The sequence below is a fragment of the Pecten maximus genome, chromosome 17 (assembly GCF_902652985.1).
Source record: "Pecten maximus chromosome 17, xPecMax1.1, whole genome shotgun sequence".
Lineage (NCBI taxonomy): Eukaryota > Metazoa > Mollusca > Bivalvia > Pectinida > Pectinidae > Pecten > Pecten maximus.
In genome coordinates this window covers 24,134,920-24,157,397 of record NC_047031.1, presented here as the reverse complement: position 1 = coordinate 24,157,397, position 22,478 = coordinate 24,134,920, and the positions used below count along the sequence as shown (strand labels likewise).

At 35.4% G+C, this 22,478-nt stretch overlaps 1 protein-coding gene across 2 annotated transcripts; it reads right to left on the bottom strand.

The window, feature by feature from the left end:
• Positions 1 to 8,011: 8,011 nt before the first annotated feature.
• Positions 8,012 to 21,610, bottom strand: LOC117315515 (gamma-glutamyl hydrolase-like). Of its 2 annotated transcripts, none has more exons than XM_033869740.1 (10): positions 21,483 to 21,610; positions 16,910 to 17,005; positions 15,817 to 15,920; positions 15,028 to 15,078; positions 11,398 to 11,482; positions 10,687 to 10,822; positions 9,772 to 9,878; positions 9,062 to 9,155; positions 8,616 to 8,753; positions 8,012 to 8,265 (listed from the first exon to the last, which is right to left on the bottom strand). In XM_033869740.1, the coding sequence occupies exons 3-10, from the start codon at positions 15,861 to 15,863 to the stop codon at positions 8,138 to 8,140; spliced, it is 786 nt and encodes a 261-aa protein (XP_033725631.1). In that variant the 5' UTR covers positions 15,864 to 15,920; positions 16,910 to 17,005; positions 21,483 to 21,610; the 3' UTR covers positions 8,012 to 8,137. The 2 variants fall into 2 exon arrangements, with proteins under 2 accessions (XP_033725631.1, XP_033725633.1); XM_033869742.1 differs by having other exon boundaries at positions 21,464 to 21,558.
• Positions 21,611 to 22,478: the final 868 nt, after the last annotated feature.

Sequence of the window (22,478 nt, the reverse complement as noted above, 5' to 3'; positions counted from 1 at the left end):
ACTTTAATTTTATTAGTTTGATGTACAATGTAATGAGACACAAGTTCTAATTTGTTTACTGATTTGCTACAAATGAATGGGTTAAGCATCTTTAACATGAGATTATTTGTAAAAAGTATGGGTTAAGCATCTTTAACGCGAGAGATTTGTAAACAAAGGGGTACATAATTCTGGTTAATCCGATTGGTCTAAAATCATAGCTCAATGTTACAGCCTTCGGCCCATGCGCTTTCATGTAAAGAAAAGAGAAATCCTTTGTTTACGCCATTTTGATCATCATCAGTTTTTTCATCTATTTAGTGCCTGTTGTCAATTTTCTTAACCCACCCACTTGCCAACCCATTCAATATACATAACTTAAGTGTTGTGTTTAAATTATTTAACTTGTGTTTTAGTTATGGCGGATTTTTACATCCCTACTAAGGCGAAATGTAATGTAACTTACTTGTGGGGGGAAAACTTTACTTTGAATTTATGCTTTGTTATGAAATTGTTTTAACTAATTATTATTAAAATGTCACTTATGGTGGCCATTTCAATGTCTATATGTATTTTGTTATTTTTAAGTTTGAGGAACATAAATACGTTTACAGAAGCTTTGAAGGCTAAATTTGTAGAAAATATCAGCAACGTTATCTTTCTGCAGAATTGACTTTTAATGGGAAATTATGGTTGTATGGAATAATGGAACAAACAAAATCAAGTTTATAGTGGGCTCATGAAACATGTAATAGTATGTGTAAATTCACCTTTTGGCGCCAACCGAAGCCAAACGAGGACCCATTTTGTTATAATGTACATGAAATGTATAGCGATAGCGAGGACATGCAATGAATTATCGATAACACTATCAACCAAAGTATCAAATGAATCAATTAAAAACTCGTTTAAAAGTGTCGTAAATATTATAGGAATTCATTTACAAAGTGGCGTCTGGGCTTGTATCAGCAATATATCAGCACAATCTAGTGGTTTTATAGGCAATTTAATGCTATATGTTGAATAAATAAGATCCTAGCTAACCGAGTATTCACATATATTCCCAGTTCGAGCTAACTCCCTTGGTTAATTGGAATCATTGTATTTTAACACCGGGCAGGAAACCACACCCGTGAAATATATTTAAGGAGGGGTTTCCAGCAATGTTAATTTCCCTTAGGGGTCGACCTTAAGATTGTTTTTACACTTAGAGATGAACTAAATAGCAAAATACTAAATAGCAAAATACTAAAACCAGTAAAACAACGTTGTTATTTACTTTTAAAGCATTTTGTGAATAAGACAGTCAATTTTTGTAATCCATATTCAGTTCCTCCATTTAAAATTATTTAGCGTATAGAGAGTTAAACTCTTAACCTATTCCTGCCCAAATATCAAAACATTACCATTAATGCACAGTGATGGTTTTTAGCTTTGATGTATGTCGCTCCAATGAATTGTTGAACGATAGTGGGCATAACGACCACCATTTAACAATCCAAACCTTAATACACACAGGTGCCTTTCCTAATATATAACAACCCGTAGTCTGCATACTTAGTGAGGTCGACATGTGTAGACCTCGTCCTTAAATGGCCATCCAATCTAATTAAAATCTAGATGGTCATTATCACTACGTTACATGTGAGAATGGCCATCTAGATTTTAATTAGATTGATGGCCATCGTTATTAATTGCATTTCGAATGTTTTATACGATATATTACGAGAGTGACAAAACAAAACTTGCAACAGTAAACTCTAATCTCATTGTTAATTTGACATTATGTTTGACAGTTTCTGCAAGTAAATAACTTCTGTGTAAATATTTGAAATATATTAAATCGCTTCTCTCTTGTTTACAAAACGCCTCAATTAGTACCGTTCTCGTAATGAGAGACGTGTGTAGGAGCAGGTTGTGAAGATGTATATAGGAGAAACATTTAAACCAAGAAAGCTGCAGGGAACCTGTGACTTCCCTAATACAATTAGTCGCTTCATGTTTTAAAAGCATATGGCAATAACTTTACTGATGACTAAGATATTATGCATTTATAGACCTGGATGCAGGGTAATATGAAGGCTTGTTTACCCGAAGGTATCATATTTCTCGAGGGCTTGCATATGAGCAGTGTAAGGTACACTGTTTGGACCCAGCATGGAAGTTCCCACGCAATAAATCCCGTACATGATTATTATTATTGCCAGTCTCCTACTTGACAAAGAACTATGGGGTATGTGACTACGTACTATTTAGGATATTACATGCTTTTGCAAACCAGTCAACCTTTTGCATCCAAAAGCCAAAAGGTTTAAGACAAACCTCATGTAATCTAGATTTTGCTACCATCTTCTAGGTATTGGGTATGGTCGACTAGAACAATATGAACTACGATGTAAAACTGACATGGCAAGTTAGATTCTAGGACGAGGAAGTAAAAATATTTGATTCCAAATAAGGTGATTTAATGTGTAAAGCAAACATAAATCTATCGTAAAGCGTTCTGTCAGAAAATTGTTTCCGCAGTTGTACCAACATTAATATTTGTGGTTATCAGAGAGTATGGCGGCCATTTTGAGAATGGAAAATTCACTGTAGTTCATATCAGTGTAAATGGCAGTCGCTGTGTATTAATGAAACCAAGTATAAACTTTTCATTTCAGTTCGTTTTACAATATTTCAATGCAGAGCAGTACATAGCAATATTGTCAATCAATTTTAGTTACTGTGCACAAACCTCCTAATTATTATAGTGTGCAATTAATTATGTACTGCTTGAAGATGTTTTCAGAACATAATTACGAATGGTCTGCAGTAGGAAGTTGTTTTTTTGACGTTAATACCGCAGTCGATAACAGATTCACGCTATCAAAAGGAGACGAACAAGAATATACCAGTCTCCCATAAGACACAAATCCACCACACGATTGCATTTCGCACACAGGGGAGGTCGTCCTTAAATGACCTTGACTTCTGATAGGACGTTAAACAAAACTAAACCGAAAATGACCTGATGGTAATTTGCTTAATGTAAGTTGAGCATGATTTTCCTCAAAATCCATCACAGTTTTATCCCCTATTCCTAATGTATTCAAAACTGTGATTTCTTGCTTTGCAAATATTATGCCTAACATGTTATCATCAGCATGTGTATGCTTAGTTTTCTCCAAAAAAATGGAGAATTGATATTGACCAGGGTCTGTAAAAATTGTAGTTATTACTCCCGCCCAGTGCACATACTTCTTGGAGAGAAACGATTGGTTCGCCTGTTGTCAGTATAATGTGACCGGGTGTGTCCTTAATGTTCAATCGAAGTTTTGTGTACTCGGCTTTGAGGTGTCAGTATGACGGTGTTTATAGTTTGTTGTCCTCAATGTTGACGTGTTGGTGTGACATTAATGTCCAATCGAAGTTAGCTGTACTCAGCTTTGGGGTTTCAGTGTGACGGTATTGACAAACCAGAACTGGCTCCTCAAATGTGCATTTCAGCGCGAAGTCACGCTTATCAACAACCCACGCTTGCGGGAAAAATCAATCATTAAGACTGATTTTGTTACTTCTACTAAACATCCACCTGTCAGGAATTGACTATGCAGTCAAGTGCTACAACTGATTGGTGAAGATGTTTAAGTATTAACTTTTAGCTCACCGGTTACGAGTAACCGTGCGCTAATGCTGTCACCCCGGCGTCGGCGTCGGCGTCCCACCCCAAAACTTTAAATTTTGGCACCAAATCCCACTTTAAAGTTTTTGGAGTAAGTTTTTTGAAAGATTTTAAGTCCAAAAGTATACACCTCATGCCCTTCTTATTTAGTTTATACATTCATTAGAGGTCTAGGAATGATGTTATGGCAAAAGCATGCAGAAAAAAAGATTGTGATTTTTTCGCATTTTACCATTTTGTGGACTTTTCTTTTTAGCCCACCATCATCAGATGGTGGGCTATTCAAATCGCCCTGCGTCCGTGGTCCGTCGTCCGTCCGTAAACAATTCTTGTTATCGCTATTTCTCAGAAAGTGCTGAAGGCATCTTTCTCAAATTTCATTATGTAGGTTTCCCTTGGTGCCTAGCTATGCATATTGCGTTTTGAGACCAATCGGATAACAACATGGCCGACAGGCAGCCATCTTGGATTTTGACAATTGAAGTTTGTTATCACTATTTCTGAGAAAGTACTGAAGGGATCTTTCTCAAATTTCATATGTAGGTTCCCCTTGGTGCCTTGTTATGCATATTGGTAGCACACCACAGTAAGACAGCCTGGCCATGGGCAATTTTTTTGTTAAGCAAATAACTCCTGTATTATGATATGCATAAAAAATGAAAAAATAAATGTACACTATAATTGGTATATTCAGTATGAAGTAGTACATACAGGCTTCACATTTATTAAAACAAAAATCAATAAATTGGTTCCGGATTTTAAATATCCGGATTTTCCGAACGTGTGTTTACACAGGAAATTTAGTTTTGCCTACAGCGCAAAATGGCAGCCCACAGAAAAGGTAAGATAGCGGAAAAACTTAATTTACAACATATGTCCAAACAAGATTAATTCTGTCTTCAGGATAGAGATATTTAATTTTAAATAGGTTTCAGAAAAAAAATTGTGTAGAGAATTGTGCCATTTTGGGTCAAATATCATAATATTTTGCAATTTTTGAGAATTTTTTAAGTTGTTACCATGGTATTCACAGCTCTAAAAATCACAGAAAATATCAGTTTACTTATCCTTCAGAGCTCTATTAAAATTGCAAATGTTGTACAGATTTCAAATATATATACTTTATTAGAGGTTATATGTAAGGTTAACTGGCAATGTTTACATATCTAAAACATGTGCCATATTTTTCAGAATTTGGCATTTTTACTGTACACTGCTACCTATTGCGATTTGATACCAATCGGAAAACAACATGGCCGACAGACAGCCATCTTGGATTTTGACAATTGAAGTTTGTTATCACTATTTCTGAGGAAAGTACTGAATGGATCTTTCTGAAATTTCATATGTAGGTTTCCCTTGGTGCCTAGTTATGCATATTGCGTTTTGAGACCAATCTGAAAACAACATGGCCGACAGGCAACCATCTTGGATTTTGACAATTGAAGTTTGTTATCACTATTTCTGAGAAAGTACTGAATGGAACTTTCTGAAATTTTATATGTAGGTTTCCCTTGGTTCCTAGATATGCATATTGTGTTTTGAGACCAATCTGAAAACAACATGGCCGACAGGCAGCCATCTTGGATTTTGACAATTGAAGTTTGTTATCGCTATCCTGAGAAAGTACTGAAGGGATCTTTCTCAAATTTCATATGTAAGTTTCCCTTGGTGTCTAGTTATGCATATTGCGTTTTGAGACCAATCAGAAAACATGGCTGACAGGCAGCCATCTTGGATTTTGACCATTTAAGTTTGTTATCACTATTTCTGAGAAAGTACTGAAGGCATCTTTCTGAAATTTCATATTTAAGTTTCCCTTGGTGCCTAGTTATGCATATTGCGTTTTGAGACCAATCTGAAAACAACTTTGCCAACAGGCAGCCATCTTGGATTTTGATAATTGAAGTTTGTTATCGCTATTTCTGAGAAAGTACAGAAGGGATCTTTCTCAAATTTCATATGAAGGTTCCCCTTGGTCCCTTGTATTGCATTTTTGGACCAGTCTGTCCTGAAAACAACCAGGCAAACAAACAGCTATTATCGTTAAATCTCAAATTTCTTATATAGCTAGGATTCCCTTGTTTGAAAAGTACTGGAGGGATGTCTCAATTTGCACAGATTAGTAAAATGAAGGAAAAAGTAGAGAAAAGATCAATCTGACATGGAACCTATGAAGATCATTCAATGGTGGGCGCCAAGATCCCTCTGGGATCTCTTGTTTGGCACCAAAACCCACTTTAAAGTTTTTGGAGTAAGTTTTTTGAAAGATTGTAAGTCCAAAAGTATACACCTCATGCCCTTCTTATTTAGTTTATACATTCATTAGAGGTCTCGGAATGATGTTATGGCAAAATCATGCAGAAATAAAATGTGATTTTTTCGCATTTTACCATTTTGTGGACTTAACTTTTTTTGCACCAAAACTCACTTTAAAGTTTTGGGGCTAAGTCCAAAAGTATACACCTATCACCCTTCTAAATTGGGTTATACATTCATTAGAGATCCAGGGAGTGATGCTGTGGCAAATCATGCAGAAAAAAATGGGATTTTGGCATTTTACTATTTAGTGGACTTACTTTTTTTGACACAAAAACTCACTTTAAAGATTTTGGGGGTTAGTTTTGAAAAGCTTGTAAGTCCACACCCTTCTTATTTGGTTTGTACATCTATTAGAGGTCTAGGAGCGATATTATGTGACATACAATTTCAAAATGACATGCTTATACATACATAAAAAATGAATGCATAGTGGGATTGCTGCCGCCGGTGAGCTTTCGCAATCATTTATTGCACTTGTTAAACCATTATAATTAAAACTGACATGCATGAACGTAATATATCTTATGGCAAATACAGCGCCGGGGATCAGATGTAAAGTCAACTGACTGTGACCGATCACTGCCATATTGATATCTATCATATTGATTAACGTTCCCTTGGGATCCTGTCACAAGCTCTATCCCACAGACATATATTCACCAGTCCTATGGGCAGGGGATTCGTCTAATACAACACAAAACATATACCTTCCCACAAAACATATACCTTCCTTTACTAAGACGTTAAACAATACCTAACCAAAAAAGAATATCTACTTGTTTCCCTCACAAAGACATCACACACAAAGTTGCCGTACCACACAAAAGATGTCCTAACCTACACAAATTAAATGAAGCTAGTTATATATACAACAGAATAATCGTCTTATTTCAAAAGTACATAAGTCCTATGTTAAAAGTCACCAGTCCTTTTCTTAAAATCACCTATCCTATACCAAATCGGCATCTGTCCTATTACTTTAGTATAGCCCTCATTTATCATTAGGACAGTCGTCCTATATAAAAAGTCATCCATCCTTAACCAAGAGTACGTCCGTCCTGTACCTTAGGTATCAGATATCAAAATCAGACATGTCCTATTTAAAAATATACATCAAATTACATCCGTCCTATATCATTAGGACATTAGCCAAATCAGAACATCCGTCCTATATCAAAACTCACCCGCCTTTTCTAAACGTAAGTCCGTCCTATACCTTAAGTACATTCATCCTATATTAAGATTAGACTCGTTCTATACTTTAATAAGTACATCCGTCCTCTGCAAAAAAAGTAAACACCAGTAATATATAAAAAGCACACTCCTCCTATACCAAAAGCACACCAGTCATATACCAAAGCACACCCGTCCTATACCTAAAGTACATCCATCATATATCCAAAACACACACGTCGTATACCAAATTAATTCTCCCAGGGTCCGTCGTATGAGGCGACTTTGTTTCGAACCTTACCTTTTTTCCTAATGACAATGCTTCACTTTTGACCTTTTGTTGAGCGTTCATCCTTGTGGGGAACGTTTTGTGTTTTCTTCCCTGCCCCAGACATATCCTTTGTGGAACGACCGTTGTGACCAGTATTTTCTGAACTTCGTTGTTTCAAAGAAGTCCAATATTGAATAACAGTCATTGTCTCTAGGAGTGTTGTAATAAATAGTCGTCGGTGCATCGAAGCAATCTTAATTAATTTTCCGTTATTGTCTAGAGGCAAACTGATATTGAAATATCGTCATTGAAGATATCTGATATTGAATATCGTCATTGTCGGGAGGAAATCTTCTGTTGAATTAGCATCATTGTCTCGAGGCAGTCTTCTGTTGAATTATCGTCATTGTCTCGAGGAAATCTGATATCAAATTAAAGCCATTGTCTAAAGGAAGTATTTTATTGAATTAGTGTCATCACTTCGGGATAATCTTCTATTGATAAACTGTCATTGTCTCAAAGAAAGTGGTATTATTCCATTGTTTCGGACATTGTCATGACGAAGAATGTGCTACTAGATCAATCAAATAAAAACATCATTGTTCCTGTTATTAACTTAATTTATTTCTATCTTTTTAACACAAATTAAAGTTACCTGATTAAGAACTGATGTACAATGATAAAATATCACAGCACAATAATTGTAAAGGAAATTGGCATCCGTCATTTTAGCTTCTGAACTTAAAATAGTAAATGTCTGTAAAAGCACTATTCTTGGAAAACACAGGTTCGTAATTGTCTATCAGGGCACCGATTTCTTCATCAACTGTCGGGAAGAAATGTCTGCTCTTTCGCGCTGAGAACAGAAAAAAAAGAAAACACTAACATCATATGTGAATTTGCATGGTGTACAGAAACTATTCGTTTACATTTCCTTAGGTACATAGTAACAACGTCTCGCTGATGTAGTTACGAATTGATGATTTCTCACTACTCTAGAAAATAGTGTTACTCAACACAAGCATGCACGATTTTGGATCTAAGAAAAAAACACATTTGTTCAACCAGAAAATAATATTACTGAACAGAGGAAGGTACAATTCTGTATCTGAATCTTATCACATGATCAATTTGGAAGAAAAATATTTTATCGGTTAAGTATTGTTAAGCCATCACGTGTAAATCATGTGTTCAAATGTAACATACCTTCAACAAGAAAGAAGTCGGAGAAATAATGAGCTACTTGTATTGCGTCGGCGTCATGGTTGTTTGTGAAGTGAAGATCCCAGTTATATACATTCTTCTCGGGATGGAATTGTACCCCGTAAAACGGGTAACGGACGGCAGACGGACGGCTGCAAGATAAATATTTACGTCTACACAGTCTCGAATGGAACTAAATAATGGACCCTACAAAACTGTGGATTTTTTCTGTCTTCTACTAAGGGATATTGAAAAGACCGCGATAAGTCGGAACACCGTGATTGTAATATTGAAACCGAAGACAAAACCAAAATAAAGACATAATTGAAGCGATGTTACACTATACTTTTGGCCTAAATTCTTTGCACGGTAAACATGATTATGGACCTTGCATGTGGTCGCCGTTGTTTCCGAATGTCTGACCAGTACAATACTATATTTAAGCTTACCCTCCATGGTCGATATATACACGTTTCCGTATTTGTCTAGGTTTGTCGACATGACGCGATAAAACTTCCTCAACAGACTGTTTCCACTGAAGTTCTGAAAAACAGAATAATATACATAATAAATATAAACAGGGTTACTACATTTGAAAAATAAGCAGTGTCGCCACAAATGGATCGAGTATTATATAAGAATCCCTGTTACTGTTAAAATACATTTGACCTGTCGATATCGTCATTATCACAGAGAGGAGCGTAGAAAAAAGGGCAGAAAAAGACTGTCATTTAGTCGTTGTCATGACGCTGAGTAAAAGTTCTACCAGTGAAATTCTTTCGCGATGATAATAAAGTTTGGTAAATCACTTCTGTTCCGATAGGCGTCAGTCCAGACGATAAATGTATGACATGAATTACATATAGTCCTCTGATCCATCATGTATTCCCCAGTTACCCCGGTTTCTTCTCGCATAAAGACACCCTCCGCCCACCCCCCCCCCCCCCCCCCCCCCCCCCCCCCCCTCCCCGCCCCAACAAAAAAAACCAGCAACAACAGCAAAACAAATCCATACAAAAGTATTAGACAAAATAAAAAAAGAAAAATCATTTCATAATTCAGTTGCAAGACATCAAATGTATTACATAACCATAATGACTCCGTTTACCGTTTTAAGGAAACAATACATCCCATTCACAAGAACACAATTATACGTCACCTGTGGTGTCAGTCCGTACATGTGTAGATTTGAAGTAACCTTTTCATTGGCTAATGCGGTGTACACGTTCTCTGGGAGGTTTCGGAACAGTTTACTATCCCGGAAATCTGCAATAAATATCATCGGATTCACGAAAAGCAAATATTACCATTGGGGGTGTCCTGTTAGGTGTCTTCGGCAGTATGTTTCAGTGAGGTAGCACTATAAATCGGCAAAAGTTTCGGCCTATCACAAGTAGACTTCACACAAACATACCGCAGCCTCCCAAAACACACATACGCACCCACTACACGCATGCATATCGCACACACGGGAGGCCGTCCTTAAATGATCTTAGCTGTTGATAGGACGTTAAAGAAATAAAACCAAAGCAAACCATTGGAAGCACGACAGGAATCGCCACGATCATTATATCTTACCTGTAGCTTTGTTTAGTGGGAACAGCTGCTAGTAAGAGAAAACATGGGTGATGTTCTATTTGAATTAATCAAAAGCTGTTACTTTAATTAATCTAAATACATAATCAGTTCTAAAGGTAGAATATACGAGGTTTTATCAAAGGTAGAGGCTTTATACAAACTTGTTAATTACCTGGGAGGGTTAGCGTCGTCTACGTCATCATCGTTATGTAAATCTAGGTCTAATTTAGGTTATACCACTTCTTCAAAATTAAACATGGTGTTGTCGACAAGCAATCATTTTAAGGTACAATTCAGTTTGAAATTTGTCAATGTGGTAAAACTGTAATTGAGAAACATTGCATGATCAACTCCTTTGTTAGACACCTGAACGATTATTTTATCAGAATATGTTTTTTTATCTGAACAAGTATAAAAGTCATTAGTTTCGTAATACATTTACCTGTGATAATATGATATATAAAGTATAAGAGTATATCAAGTTACTAATAATTACCAGGTTTGAAGTCCAGAGGGTTAACGCCACTGAAGGGTCTGTCAGCCAGTAGGTTCTGGCCTGCAGTCAGTGCAGACAGGAGTTGTAGCCCTTGACATGTTCCCCATATAGGGAAGTAATCTCCTTGGTCGTTAGCCTGAAATCGTCACATAAATTTATGTATGGATAATAAATCCGGTTTAAAGGAAATACAGTAGATCATGTACACCGGAAAACAATCATCATTATATTAGTAGTGTGAATATCTGAAGTAAAATTATGAAATAGTTTCCACGGATAAACATAAATTAACAGTAAGTTTGATAGTACAAAATAAGAGGTTTAAATATTCCCAGCACAAGCTGTCCTTATTATAGTATTAAGTTGAAAAATTTTCAAAAGGCAGAAAAGGGAGAAAAACTTGCCTATAAAATGTAAGATTATTCAAAATTCATTATATTTAAGAGAATAAGTATGTTACATTTGTTAATGTAAAAAAATGTACAATAACGAAGTTGTGTGAAATTGTATCCCATGCGAGTACTTGGAATTAGAAAACAGTGAACGTTTTGTATTTAAGAGATGTTTATGTTAATGAAACAATGTACAATAACGAAGTTGTGTGATAATGCATCCCATGTCAGTACTTTGAATTAGAAAACATGGAAAGTTTTGAAATTTTCTATCGTGAAATGTATGGTGATATTCATTTCAACATAATACATTACGTACTTTCAATGCCATCTGGTAGAGTTTCTTGGCAGCTTTGGCGTGGTATGACGTAATGATGTCAATACTGCCTCCAGGAAGCAAGACACTGGGTGTAAATAAAACAGATTATAGTGTGATGTTGTACTTGTATAAGAAACACAGAGAGCTAGTTGGCAGCGTCCATTTCATGATTTTTCATTTAACGATACATATATAGTATATTATTTCATCTTTTTTTCTTTATGTAGGAATTATCTAACAGCATATTCGGTAATACCAAATATATTTCAGGAGTGAAATTCTAAAAAATATTAGCAGCACGAGTGAAATATATATAAGATACTGTTCGATATTCTGTTTATTACATTTAAAACCAAGAACCAGGAATCATTTGCGGTTCTCTGTCGGCTCACAAATGTACGCCAAATCGAGACGTTATGTATTCTATTTTGCATTGTGACATCATAAAACATTACGAGAGCTATATGCAAATCTTAATTTCCCCTATTGTCGTTTGTAAGCAGTATTCTGATAGGTCAAGTCAAAAAAGTGATAATTTTCACTAGTGAAAAATATCACTTTTATAGAATGAATAGTTTTCTATATTTCATTAGTAAAAATTTAATAAATGATGCTTTAAACAAATCAGATTTGTCATTCTGGGACTAATGTCCCATGACAAACAAACAAACCCTCAGAGCTCTTCACATTTAGCACTTCATTACAAATCATCTGAAGGTTGATCTCTTGTACTATGTACATGTTTACCATAGTCTACGTCTTCTATTTTGATTCATTTCCCCTAAACCATTACACTATGATGTGTTAAAAAGCACTCCCTGGCTTCTCATTCAAGAAATGAAACACCACTCGTTGATATGTCCAGTAAGTCTGCAGTCGTCTTAATTTGAGAATGTGATATGAATCTATATTTTACCTAAATGTATTGTTCGGTTGTTGGAGATGAAAACATAAAACTGCCCCTTCTGGAACGCATGGTCTACATATATTTGTTCTCTTTAAATAATCATTTATGTAAATCAACATTTTGATTGTAATGTGGCCTTTTTTTATCGATTTTGATTTCAAAATTAGGTTTCGCTTACATGTCGTCGTAGCGTGCAATATAGACCCACTAAAACAATAACGACTATTGGTTTTGAACCGCACAAACCGTACAAATCTGACACCGCCATTCTTAGTTGTTTAAACTAAGAGGTTTCTATTAAAGAAATGAAAGTAATGATAGTTTCGTAAAAAAAACACAAAACAAAACAAACATAAATGCGAGACGTCGCATGATCATATAATTGTTTACAGTTGATTAATTGTCCGTTTGGCCAAGGTCTCGATTGAGCTGAACTATAATGTTAAAAATCTAAACCAATCAGAGACGTCAGGTTTCTCCGTTATAGGAATGACCTATGAACCTGGCACTTATTTTACTAATCAATTGGTCCGAACGTTATCACAGTTATAATCAATAAAAGCTACATGTATTTAATTATATTTAGATGTTATTTTCATTTTGCTGGTTTTAATTAACTGTTGCGTACTTTTTGATATGTTATAAGTGAAACATCGATTCCCCCCCTCCCCCCCTTGATATCTGACCAAATAGAAGCAACATGCATTGTGTTGATCCAAGTTGATCTGGTAGCCCGTTAATGACAATCGGAAATGTGTATTGTATACTGGTACCATTGAGATTGAAATCCTACACGACAAAGGAGAATTACATGTACGTATAGTCCGAGTACCAGACATGGTGTCAGAGCCAGAGGAAACTCGGGCTAATGTATACGTACGTACCGTAGCTGTATCATACTACCAATAACACTTACTAACATACAGCCGCGTCATATATTAAAGTAGAATAATATTACAACTGAAAAGTTCAACACGTTTAGGTTGATTATTTCATCACAGTGAAGTTGTGATTGTATGTAGGTCGCTATTTCTAATCAGTTATTTATATATTCAATTGTCATGTTTATTAGACAAGGGAGTTTACATCATCATCGTCACTCAAGCGAAACAAATATAATCAACGTAAAGCAATCAATGTACAACAATGAATAAATAATTCATTGTCACAATGGGACGCACGCTACATTCCGCTACATAAAATTGCAAAAATTTTAAATGAAATCAAATGGCAAAACAATACATGTAATTGCATAAAATTATTACCCACCATCAACAACATCATTACGGGGGCTGCGAGTGGCTACGGGTGATCAACGCGTACTTCATGTATGACCTTCTCTCAAAGTCACCTTGATAAAATACTGTAAATCACTTATATTTAGCGTCGGTTTTATTTTCGTGTTAATATTAGAGGAGAGTCAATCGCGATTATTTGTACGTAAACACATTTTGACGGTGACCAAGCTATCGGGTACCGATATGGGAGTACAAAAGTCATTCCTACATCAGCGTTTGCCGAAATAATGTGTTCGCGAATATGTCTGAAGAGGTAAGTTCTCGAAATAAAGTATTCGCAAAATTTAAGTGATTTACAGTATGTTGAAATATCAATAGGTCTTTTTAAATAGCCAAGAGGCCTAGGGTAATAATTAATTAAGGACCAGTGGCTTGCTGGGATGAAGGACTGCGGAACTTGTTCAAATGAATCGTCTTGGCCTACTTTAAAAGTGCCAGATGTGAAATGTGTTGAAACATTAAAAACAGTCTTCTCAATAACAAAGAGACCTAAGGTCATGATACTGGGTCAGTAGCACGCCGGGATGAATGGCCTTGACCTATTTGCAAAGTCAGATATGTCAAATGTTCAATAACCAAACGGCATATAGTCGTATATATTAGGTCAATGGCATGCTGGAATAAAGTGCTGCTCAAAGGGTTATACAAAAAAAAAGAAATACAAATTGTAACTGGAAATTCTTCTTCCTGTTCAATCATATTTGTCCGCCATTACATTTTAACAAATTATTAAATCATCACCGTTTATAGCCAATAGAATATACAGCAGATACCGGTTTCATCAACGTTCCATAACTTTTGGAAGTTACTCATGTTTAAGGGGGAAATCTTAGTTAAGGGGTCTTCTTTAAATTGTAATGTTTTCCTATGGAGGTCTGAGTTAAAGGGCCTTCTTTAAATTGTATTGTTTTCCTGTGAAGTTCTTAGTTAAGGGGCCTTCTTTAAATTGTAATGTTTTCCTATGGAGGTCTGAGTTAAAGGGCCTTCTTTAAATTGTAATGTTTTCCTATGGAGGTCTGAGTTAAAGGGCCTTCTTTAAATTGTAATGCTTTCCTGTGGAGGTCTTAGTTACGGGGCCTTCTTTAAATTATAATACTTTCCTGTGAAGTTCTTAGTTAAGAGGTTTCTTTAAATTGTAATTATTTCATATGGATGTCTTAGTTAGGGGGCCTTCTTGAAAGTACAATGCTTTCATGTGAAGAAAAATAGGCATAGACGGTAATTCATGCGTCTGGAATTCGATTCCCCGATCAAATGTGAAAAGGTAAGGGGTCACTTGACGACCACGTGGGATTCCTCCAGGTATTCCGGTTGTCGCAGTAAGACTCCTCGCTCGCTTCCTCCGCGCTAACAAACATTTTTGATATACGTTGATATATCTTGTTTTGCCATTGTTAAGTTATATTCAACATCTGTAATACTTACCCGTTGATTCGCCGGAAGAGTTCCTCATAGTATCCGTCGGGCTCGTTTATCCTTGAACAGAAATGTATATTACATTTTATAGTGTACAGAAAACCTTTCATACCAGTATCTGAAATCTTTATAAACTAATATTGATTTTTTTTTTTTTTTATAATGGGTCTATTCCACCTCCCCTATGATACTGCTTTTACCTATATTATTCGCCACCTACATGCATCAACACTTCAGCCACTGAATGAACTTATCTTATCTCTTCTTTCTAAATGAATTTCTTCTGGGTGTCTCCCTTGAAATTTCTTTACTTTGGGTAACTTGTTTAGCGTTCGTCCCGGTGAAAGGCCTTGGGGTCTGTCCGTTGGCCGAGACATACCAAAGTCTATTAAAATTGGTAGTTTATACTCCCGCTTAACTCTCATTATTTTGGGATTGGGTCAACTGGTTAGCCCATTGGCAGTATAATGTGACCGGGTGGGGCTTTCTGCTGGGTGTCTCCGGCAGTTTGCTTCAGTGAGGCAGCACTATAAAGTCGATATCAGTTCCACGTTCACAAGGAGACAAACACGAACACACTTCAGCCTCCCAGAGTACATAGTCACCACTCACGGGAATCCGTCCTTAAATGACCACAGCATGACAGAACGCATCGTCGGAAACCCACGGTTGATTGCACTACGCTACGCTACATTGGGTTTCCGACGATGGACAGAACGTAAAACAATACTAAACCAAACCTTCTTCTGATGACTTCGATTTGGCTAGGAAGAGGACGCGCACGCGCCCATCACATACCTAATAGGGGACAACCCTGGCCCCAGCCGCCTCCGCCCATTTGACATAAGAAGAAATGATGTAGCTTTCTCCAGACTTTTCACCGCTCTCCTGGGCAAGTACACCTATAATAGCATCAAAAAAGAACATGACCGAAAATGTCAAAAATTGAAATGTCGGCAGCCGGATCAGGTATGTTTAACCACACATTTCCTATATCTAATTGAGCTTTAGCAGAAGGTAGTCACCAGAGTTGTATACCTTCTAACCAATGTATATGACCTACGTCCAACGTTTGTCATTTCTCATTGATAATTGACCAGCTTATTTTGACGGGCGGCCGCCATCTAGGTAACGTCCAAAATCATTTTGATTATCGATAATATGACGTTGATTTTATACTGTATGTCAGTTAATCATATTAACATTTGCTGGACGCATTTTCCCATTGACACAATGCTAAGAGGCAGTTGCCACCATACGCCTATATCACCCAGTGGGTCATGTGACATTTGAAAAAATGGTAATTGTTTTGCTGGTTCAATTTTATAAAAATTGATGAGAAATGGTAAGAAAATGCAAATATAAATATTGAATAGTGGCATTAATATTGTTATAGTCGATATGGCAGCAAGACCTGTGGTAGGCAAATACAGCATGGGAACCCTAACGGAGTACGCATGACATTTGCCTACCATACATCTTGCTGTCATATCGACTATAACAACATTAAAAAACACTGTTTATTGCATAAATGTTAGAAATAGTGGCACCGAATCAGAATCTATACACATATTTCGTATTGTTTTGAAATTATCTAATATACCAGTACATATGTACACATTTAAAAATAATAATTTGGGGGATTGTGCATATCTATTTTATTATTTTGGCTCATTTTGCCATAAAATTTGAGATCCCTTCTGAATTTCCAAACTTTTGACCTTAAGCATCCTTTGAAAATCCTAGGACCAAACAGCTATAACAGCTATAAATTTCATATTTATTATTCAGCCTATACGACATATTATTAAATTAATGTATGAATGTTTCATTCACGTGCGGTTTTTTTTGTCCCAATCCCTTCGTCTGGTGATCGAGTGGTTTGTCTTACCTATGATTGGGCGTAGATTCAGGGATTTGGCGTCAGTCACTTCCGCTAGGAGACAGAGCATAATGACAGCAGAAATCGTCAACATGGTGGTGTTGTCTGAAATACAAAAATACAGATGTTATATTGGATCTTAACGAGTTAATGACAGCAGAAATCGTCAACATGGCGGTGTTGTCTGAAATACGGACATAAAAATGTTATGTTGGATCTTAACGAGTTACAGTGATAACGTTGGCTAATTGTAGATGTGGCATTTGATTTATCGTTTGCTCGGCAATGCTTCTTAGTACCGACATTTTCAGAAGCACACAATTCTATATTATAAAATCACACAGGGACTTGATACAAAGTCACAACCATCAATTCATGTGTATTGTACGATAAACCTTGTACATATTAATATTGGTTGAGAATTTGTGCGAAGGCCCTGTTCATTCACATTGTCTGTGTATGTTCACCTTTCCATTCGATGAAGCTAATAGCGAAAACGTTTTTTGCGTAGTGGAACATCTCACCGTCAAAACGAGGTGTGGTATAACAATGATTAAATTCAACCTAAAGTGATATCCTGTTAGGTGTAGTAAAACAATGATTAAATCAAACCTAAAGCGATGTCATGTTAGGTGTAGTAAAACAATGATTAAATTAAACCTAAAGTGATGTCCTGTTCGGTGTAGTAAAACAATAATTAAATTAAACCTAAAGTGATATCCTGTTAGGTGTAGTAAAACAATGATTAAATCAAACCTAAAGCGATGTCCTCTTAGGTGTAGGAAAACAATGATTAAATTAAACCTCCTTAAGCAGTCTGGAAAGAAACATTCAATCATTCATTTTTTGTTAGGTGTAGTAAAACAATGATTAAATCAAACCTAAAGCGATGTCATGTTAGGTGTAGGAAAACAATGATTAAATTAAACCTCCTTAAGCAGTCTGGAAAGAAACATTCAATCATTCATTTTCCACATGGAAGCTTACAATTGACCAATCTCAGGAAAATTCCGTAACTTTCCCCTTTCATGGCGTAACGTTACTTACAATGTTGTTCTGACTCCAGTCGTCGACTGTTGACGGACAATGAGACGTGTGGCGTTACGTTACTTACAATGTTGTTCTGACTTCAGTCCTCGACTGTTGACGGACAATGAGACGTGTGACGTACGTTCCAACAAAGTACACAGGGACTTGCTACCATTTCCAACGCACGGTTTATATGTACGTGTCAGAAACATCTAATTGGACCGTGAGCTGGGAATTCGTGACAAGTCCCCGTGACAAATTTGCATATATCTTAATAGATAACGGTAGAATATTCATATATTTATATTTATATACATTTGAAATATTATTATCGGTACCGATCCAAAACAGGTAGATAAAATGGTGATCAAGCCGAGAAATCTATATACTGGTTGTATACGAATATAGCGACATCTGTTGTGTAAATAAATCTATACAATGTCTTCGGTAAAGGTTACACGAATGTATTACACGAGCACTGTAGTATAATACTGCACAGATAAATACGCCGATATATTCAAATATTGAGATGTTTCTTTCTTATAGACAATACTGGTATCAGCTGAGCTTATTATCCATATACATTTTAGAATGTCTCCACATCAATCTACATTCACCAAAGTTATGTCAGTGTATCTTAATGAGTGCATTAATATACAAAGAGCGAATTTAAGAAGGTTGTAAATGGCCTGCAAGTACGTTTTAAAAAATCCTAACATTGGCATGGCCTTAACAACCACTTATCAAACATGCAATAAAAAGTTAAGATTCGGAGTGAGCCATACACGTTATGTAATAATATTTCTTTACGTTAATGGAAATTTTCAAGTTGTACACCAGTCGTAGACTGTCAATATCGGATAGGAGTTCACCACAGTCTTGAATATTACGTGCTGCTTTAAAACAATTGCCATCATCGGCAAAAAAGTTTTGGGAAAATGTAAATCAGAGGGTAAATCATTGAAAACGTTTCAGGACTGATATGATATAGATTTTTTTTTGTATTATCACACTAACATCATCACCAAAGTCTCTATCGCGGAGTTCGCCTAATACCTCGTCAAAGAAAATTGGAATAACACAAACTTCTTCAAATTGTTCTTCATTGCTTTACTTCATTAAGATATCCACCTTCTGCTTGTTTGATATAATTGTATAATTACTGGTAAGCACTGAATATATTTCATTTGGTTTCTTTTCTAAATTCGTCATTTTGTGAAAAAAACGCACACACACACACATTAAATAACAGTCGTTAAAGACACTTGTTAATACATAGAACACGAATAGGAATAAATTTAATAACTTAAAAGAAGGTTTCTTGATTAAGATGTTGTTGTTTTTTAATAAAAAATGCTTTCCTATGACATATTTTAATTTAGGGAATTTCGTTAAGTTAAAGAAATTGGTCATTTGGGTCTGTTAACACTACATAGTAAATGTTTACACTAACGTCACAGGTATATAGGCCATAAAGGCCGGACACACAGGTATATAGGCCATATAGGCCGGACACACAGGTGTATAGGCCATAAAGGCCGGACACACAGGTATATAGGCCATAAAGGCCGGACACACAGGTATATAGGCCATATAGGCCGGACACACAGGTGTATAGGCCATAAAGGCCGGACACACAGGTATATAGGCCATAAAGGCCGGACACATAGATATATAGGCTGTATAGGCCGGACACACAGGTATATAGGCCATAAAGGCCGGACACACAGGTATATAGGCCGGACACACAGATATATAGGCCATATAGGCCGGACACACAGGTATGTATAAAGGCCGGACACACTGGTATATAGGCCATATAGGCCGGACAGAGTTCTTAATATAGAGTATTACAAAGCATATATTTGAATAGCATATCAAATATGAAGTATCGCCACGAGTATTTGTAAGACCGACTGTCACTTCCAGAGTTAACTAACCGTCACGACAGTCTATTTTTACCTCGACTTTTAAACAGATCTACGATTTCCCCACAAAAACAGCGTCTGTTTTAATTGATGTAACTAAATGATGTGTGGAAAAGCAGCATATGAATGTTTCTTCGGCCTGGAATATTACGCAGGAAATTTGATCCTATTGTTTTTACGTGAATATTGTGAATTCCATGGTAAGCAAAGAAACTATGATTAGTTTGCAATCCTGTATTAGAAATTGATTTCCTATAAACCTTTTTTTGTAAACAGCATTATGACTATGTATCATAACCTTCATACTGTTATTTTTGATAGCATTTGATTGAGATTCGCTTGATATTCGTTAGAATGAGAGACTTTATATACATGTATTTTCAAAACAATGTATGGAGCAATCACAGAGACATATACCTGTGTGTCACAGATATTGATATCGTATAATAAATACTAGATAAAATATAATAAATACTAGATAAAATATAATAAATACATGTACTAGATAAAATATAATAGTTGATAGATAAATATAATAAATGCCAGATACAATATGATCAATGCTAGATATAATATAATAAATACTAGATCAATATAATTAATTCTAGATAAAATATAATATATACTAGGTAAATATAATAAATATTAGATAAATATAATAAATGCCAGATACAATATGATAAATGCTAGATATGATATAATATAATAAATATTAGACAAATATAATAAATTATAGATAAAATGTAATATATACTAGGTAAAATAATAAATATTAGATAAATATAATAAATACCAGATACAACATGATAAATGCCAGTCATGATATAATAAATACTAGATCAATATACTAAATTATAGATAAAATATATTATATACTAGGTTACTATTATAAATATTAGATAAATATAATAAATGCCAGATACAATATGATAAATACTAGGTGAAATATAATAAATTCTAGATAAAATATAAAATATACTAGGTAAACATAATAAATAATAGATAAATATAATAAATGCCAGATGCAATATGATCAATGCTAGATATAATATAATAAATACTAGATCAATATGATAAATTCTAGATAAAATATAATATATACTAGGTAAATATAATAAATATTAGATAAATATAATCAATGCCAGATACAATATGATAAATACTAGATATAATATAATAAATACTAGATAAAATATAGTCAATACGAGATAACTATAATGGATAATAGATAAATATAATAAATGCCAGATACAAAATGATAAATGCTGTTATAATAAATACTAGATATAATATGATAAATACTAGATATAATATAATAAATACTAGATATAATATAATAAATACTAGATAAATCATCCGATATTAGGAGGTATCTCATCCTCGGAAACCCACGTACGAGGCTCTATCGTTTGTGACACAGTCGCTGGACGACGACGGAAAATATCCTCCGTCGTCGGATACCCACGTTAAGTGTACATGTAGTATAGTGTAATTAACCATGACCCGACAATGAGTAAGTTTTAAACTCTTATGTTATCAGTTGTGACAATTCAGTGTTAACATGGTTTACCATAGTAGATAATGTATATATATATATATACTGCACCTGTTGGCGAATTACCCACCTGTTGAGGATGCAGGGATCGGTACAGGTGTAAATTGTTTAGTAATAAAACCAGGTGTAAATATAAACACCTACCGTCCGTGTCTGGGGTATAGATACTGTTGTACTGTTGTACAGTACCATACAGTATAGGTGTATTGTACTGTGAGTCAGTATGTAGACCAGGTCACTTTGTAGAATGGCGGGTCAACTCGAGACATCTAGTCCGACAAACGAACGTGTATACCCGTGTACACAACTCGTCAAAAATACCGTACAAATGGACATGTAAACAAAAACGTAACATACATATGGAAAGTATATACCAATGTTTACATTACATCTATATATACCCAGGTTTATGATACACCTGAATATATTTCAAACATACCTTTAAAGTGGAGACATGATAAAAAAAAACCACACACACCTGTATGTCTTTATTTTTTCCAACTGCGATACAGCATGTAGGAAACAACAATGCATATTTAAACATTTAATGCAGACAATGGTTTTAAATATCATGACCTGGATGCATGATACGTATTCACATAATAAAAAGGTCTATTAATGTAATAGACTTGATTAAAACCCATCCTCCTGGTGGTAATACCTGTGATAAGGCCAACGATTATAAGTAAGTACTGAATTTTTACAACTGATGGTTCCTGTTCATTTGGGAAATATTAATTACCCATGAGACGGTGTTAACCATACTTGTATAGTACAAAATACATAAATTAAATTTTACAACAATGTTAGTCTCGATGAATCTGGGGAAATATTATCAAGGTGTGGCATTTCAGCGGTGTAAAGGCATCCCAGGGTTACCCCCATCGTCTGGGAATACTGCTTAAATATTGTGAAACTTGTGAACATATTACTTAGGGTGGTGAAAATCCCGATTTGATTTTCGTTTACAGAGATAAAGGTCAGTGGTCTGAGCCCCAACGCGGGGAGGAGACGTTTCGTTAAAATATCGCCTAACCTTGCGCGAGGGCGTATAAAATCCTCCAAC

Coding starts and splice junctions, on each gene's coding strand:
- LOC117315515 (XM_033869740.1), bottom strand. CDS start 15,863: ATGTCAAATGGGCGGAGGCGGCTGGGGCCAGGGTTGTCCCCTATTAG. Junction 10,823..11,397: donor TCTACCAGATGGCATTGAAA/GTACGTAATGTA, acceptor TGACGATTTCAG/GCTAACGACCAAGGAGATTA. Junction 9,156..9,771: donor TGTACGGACTGACACCACAG/GTGACGTATAAT, acceptor TCTGTTTTTCAG/AACTTCAGTGGAAACAGTCT.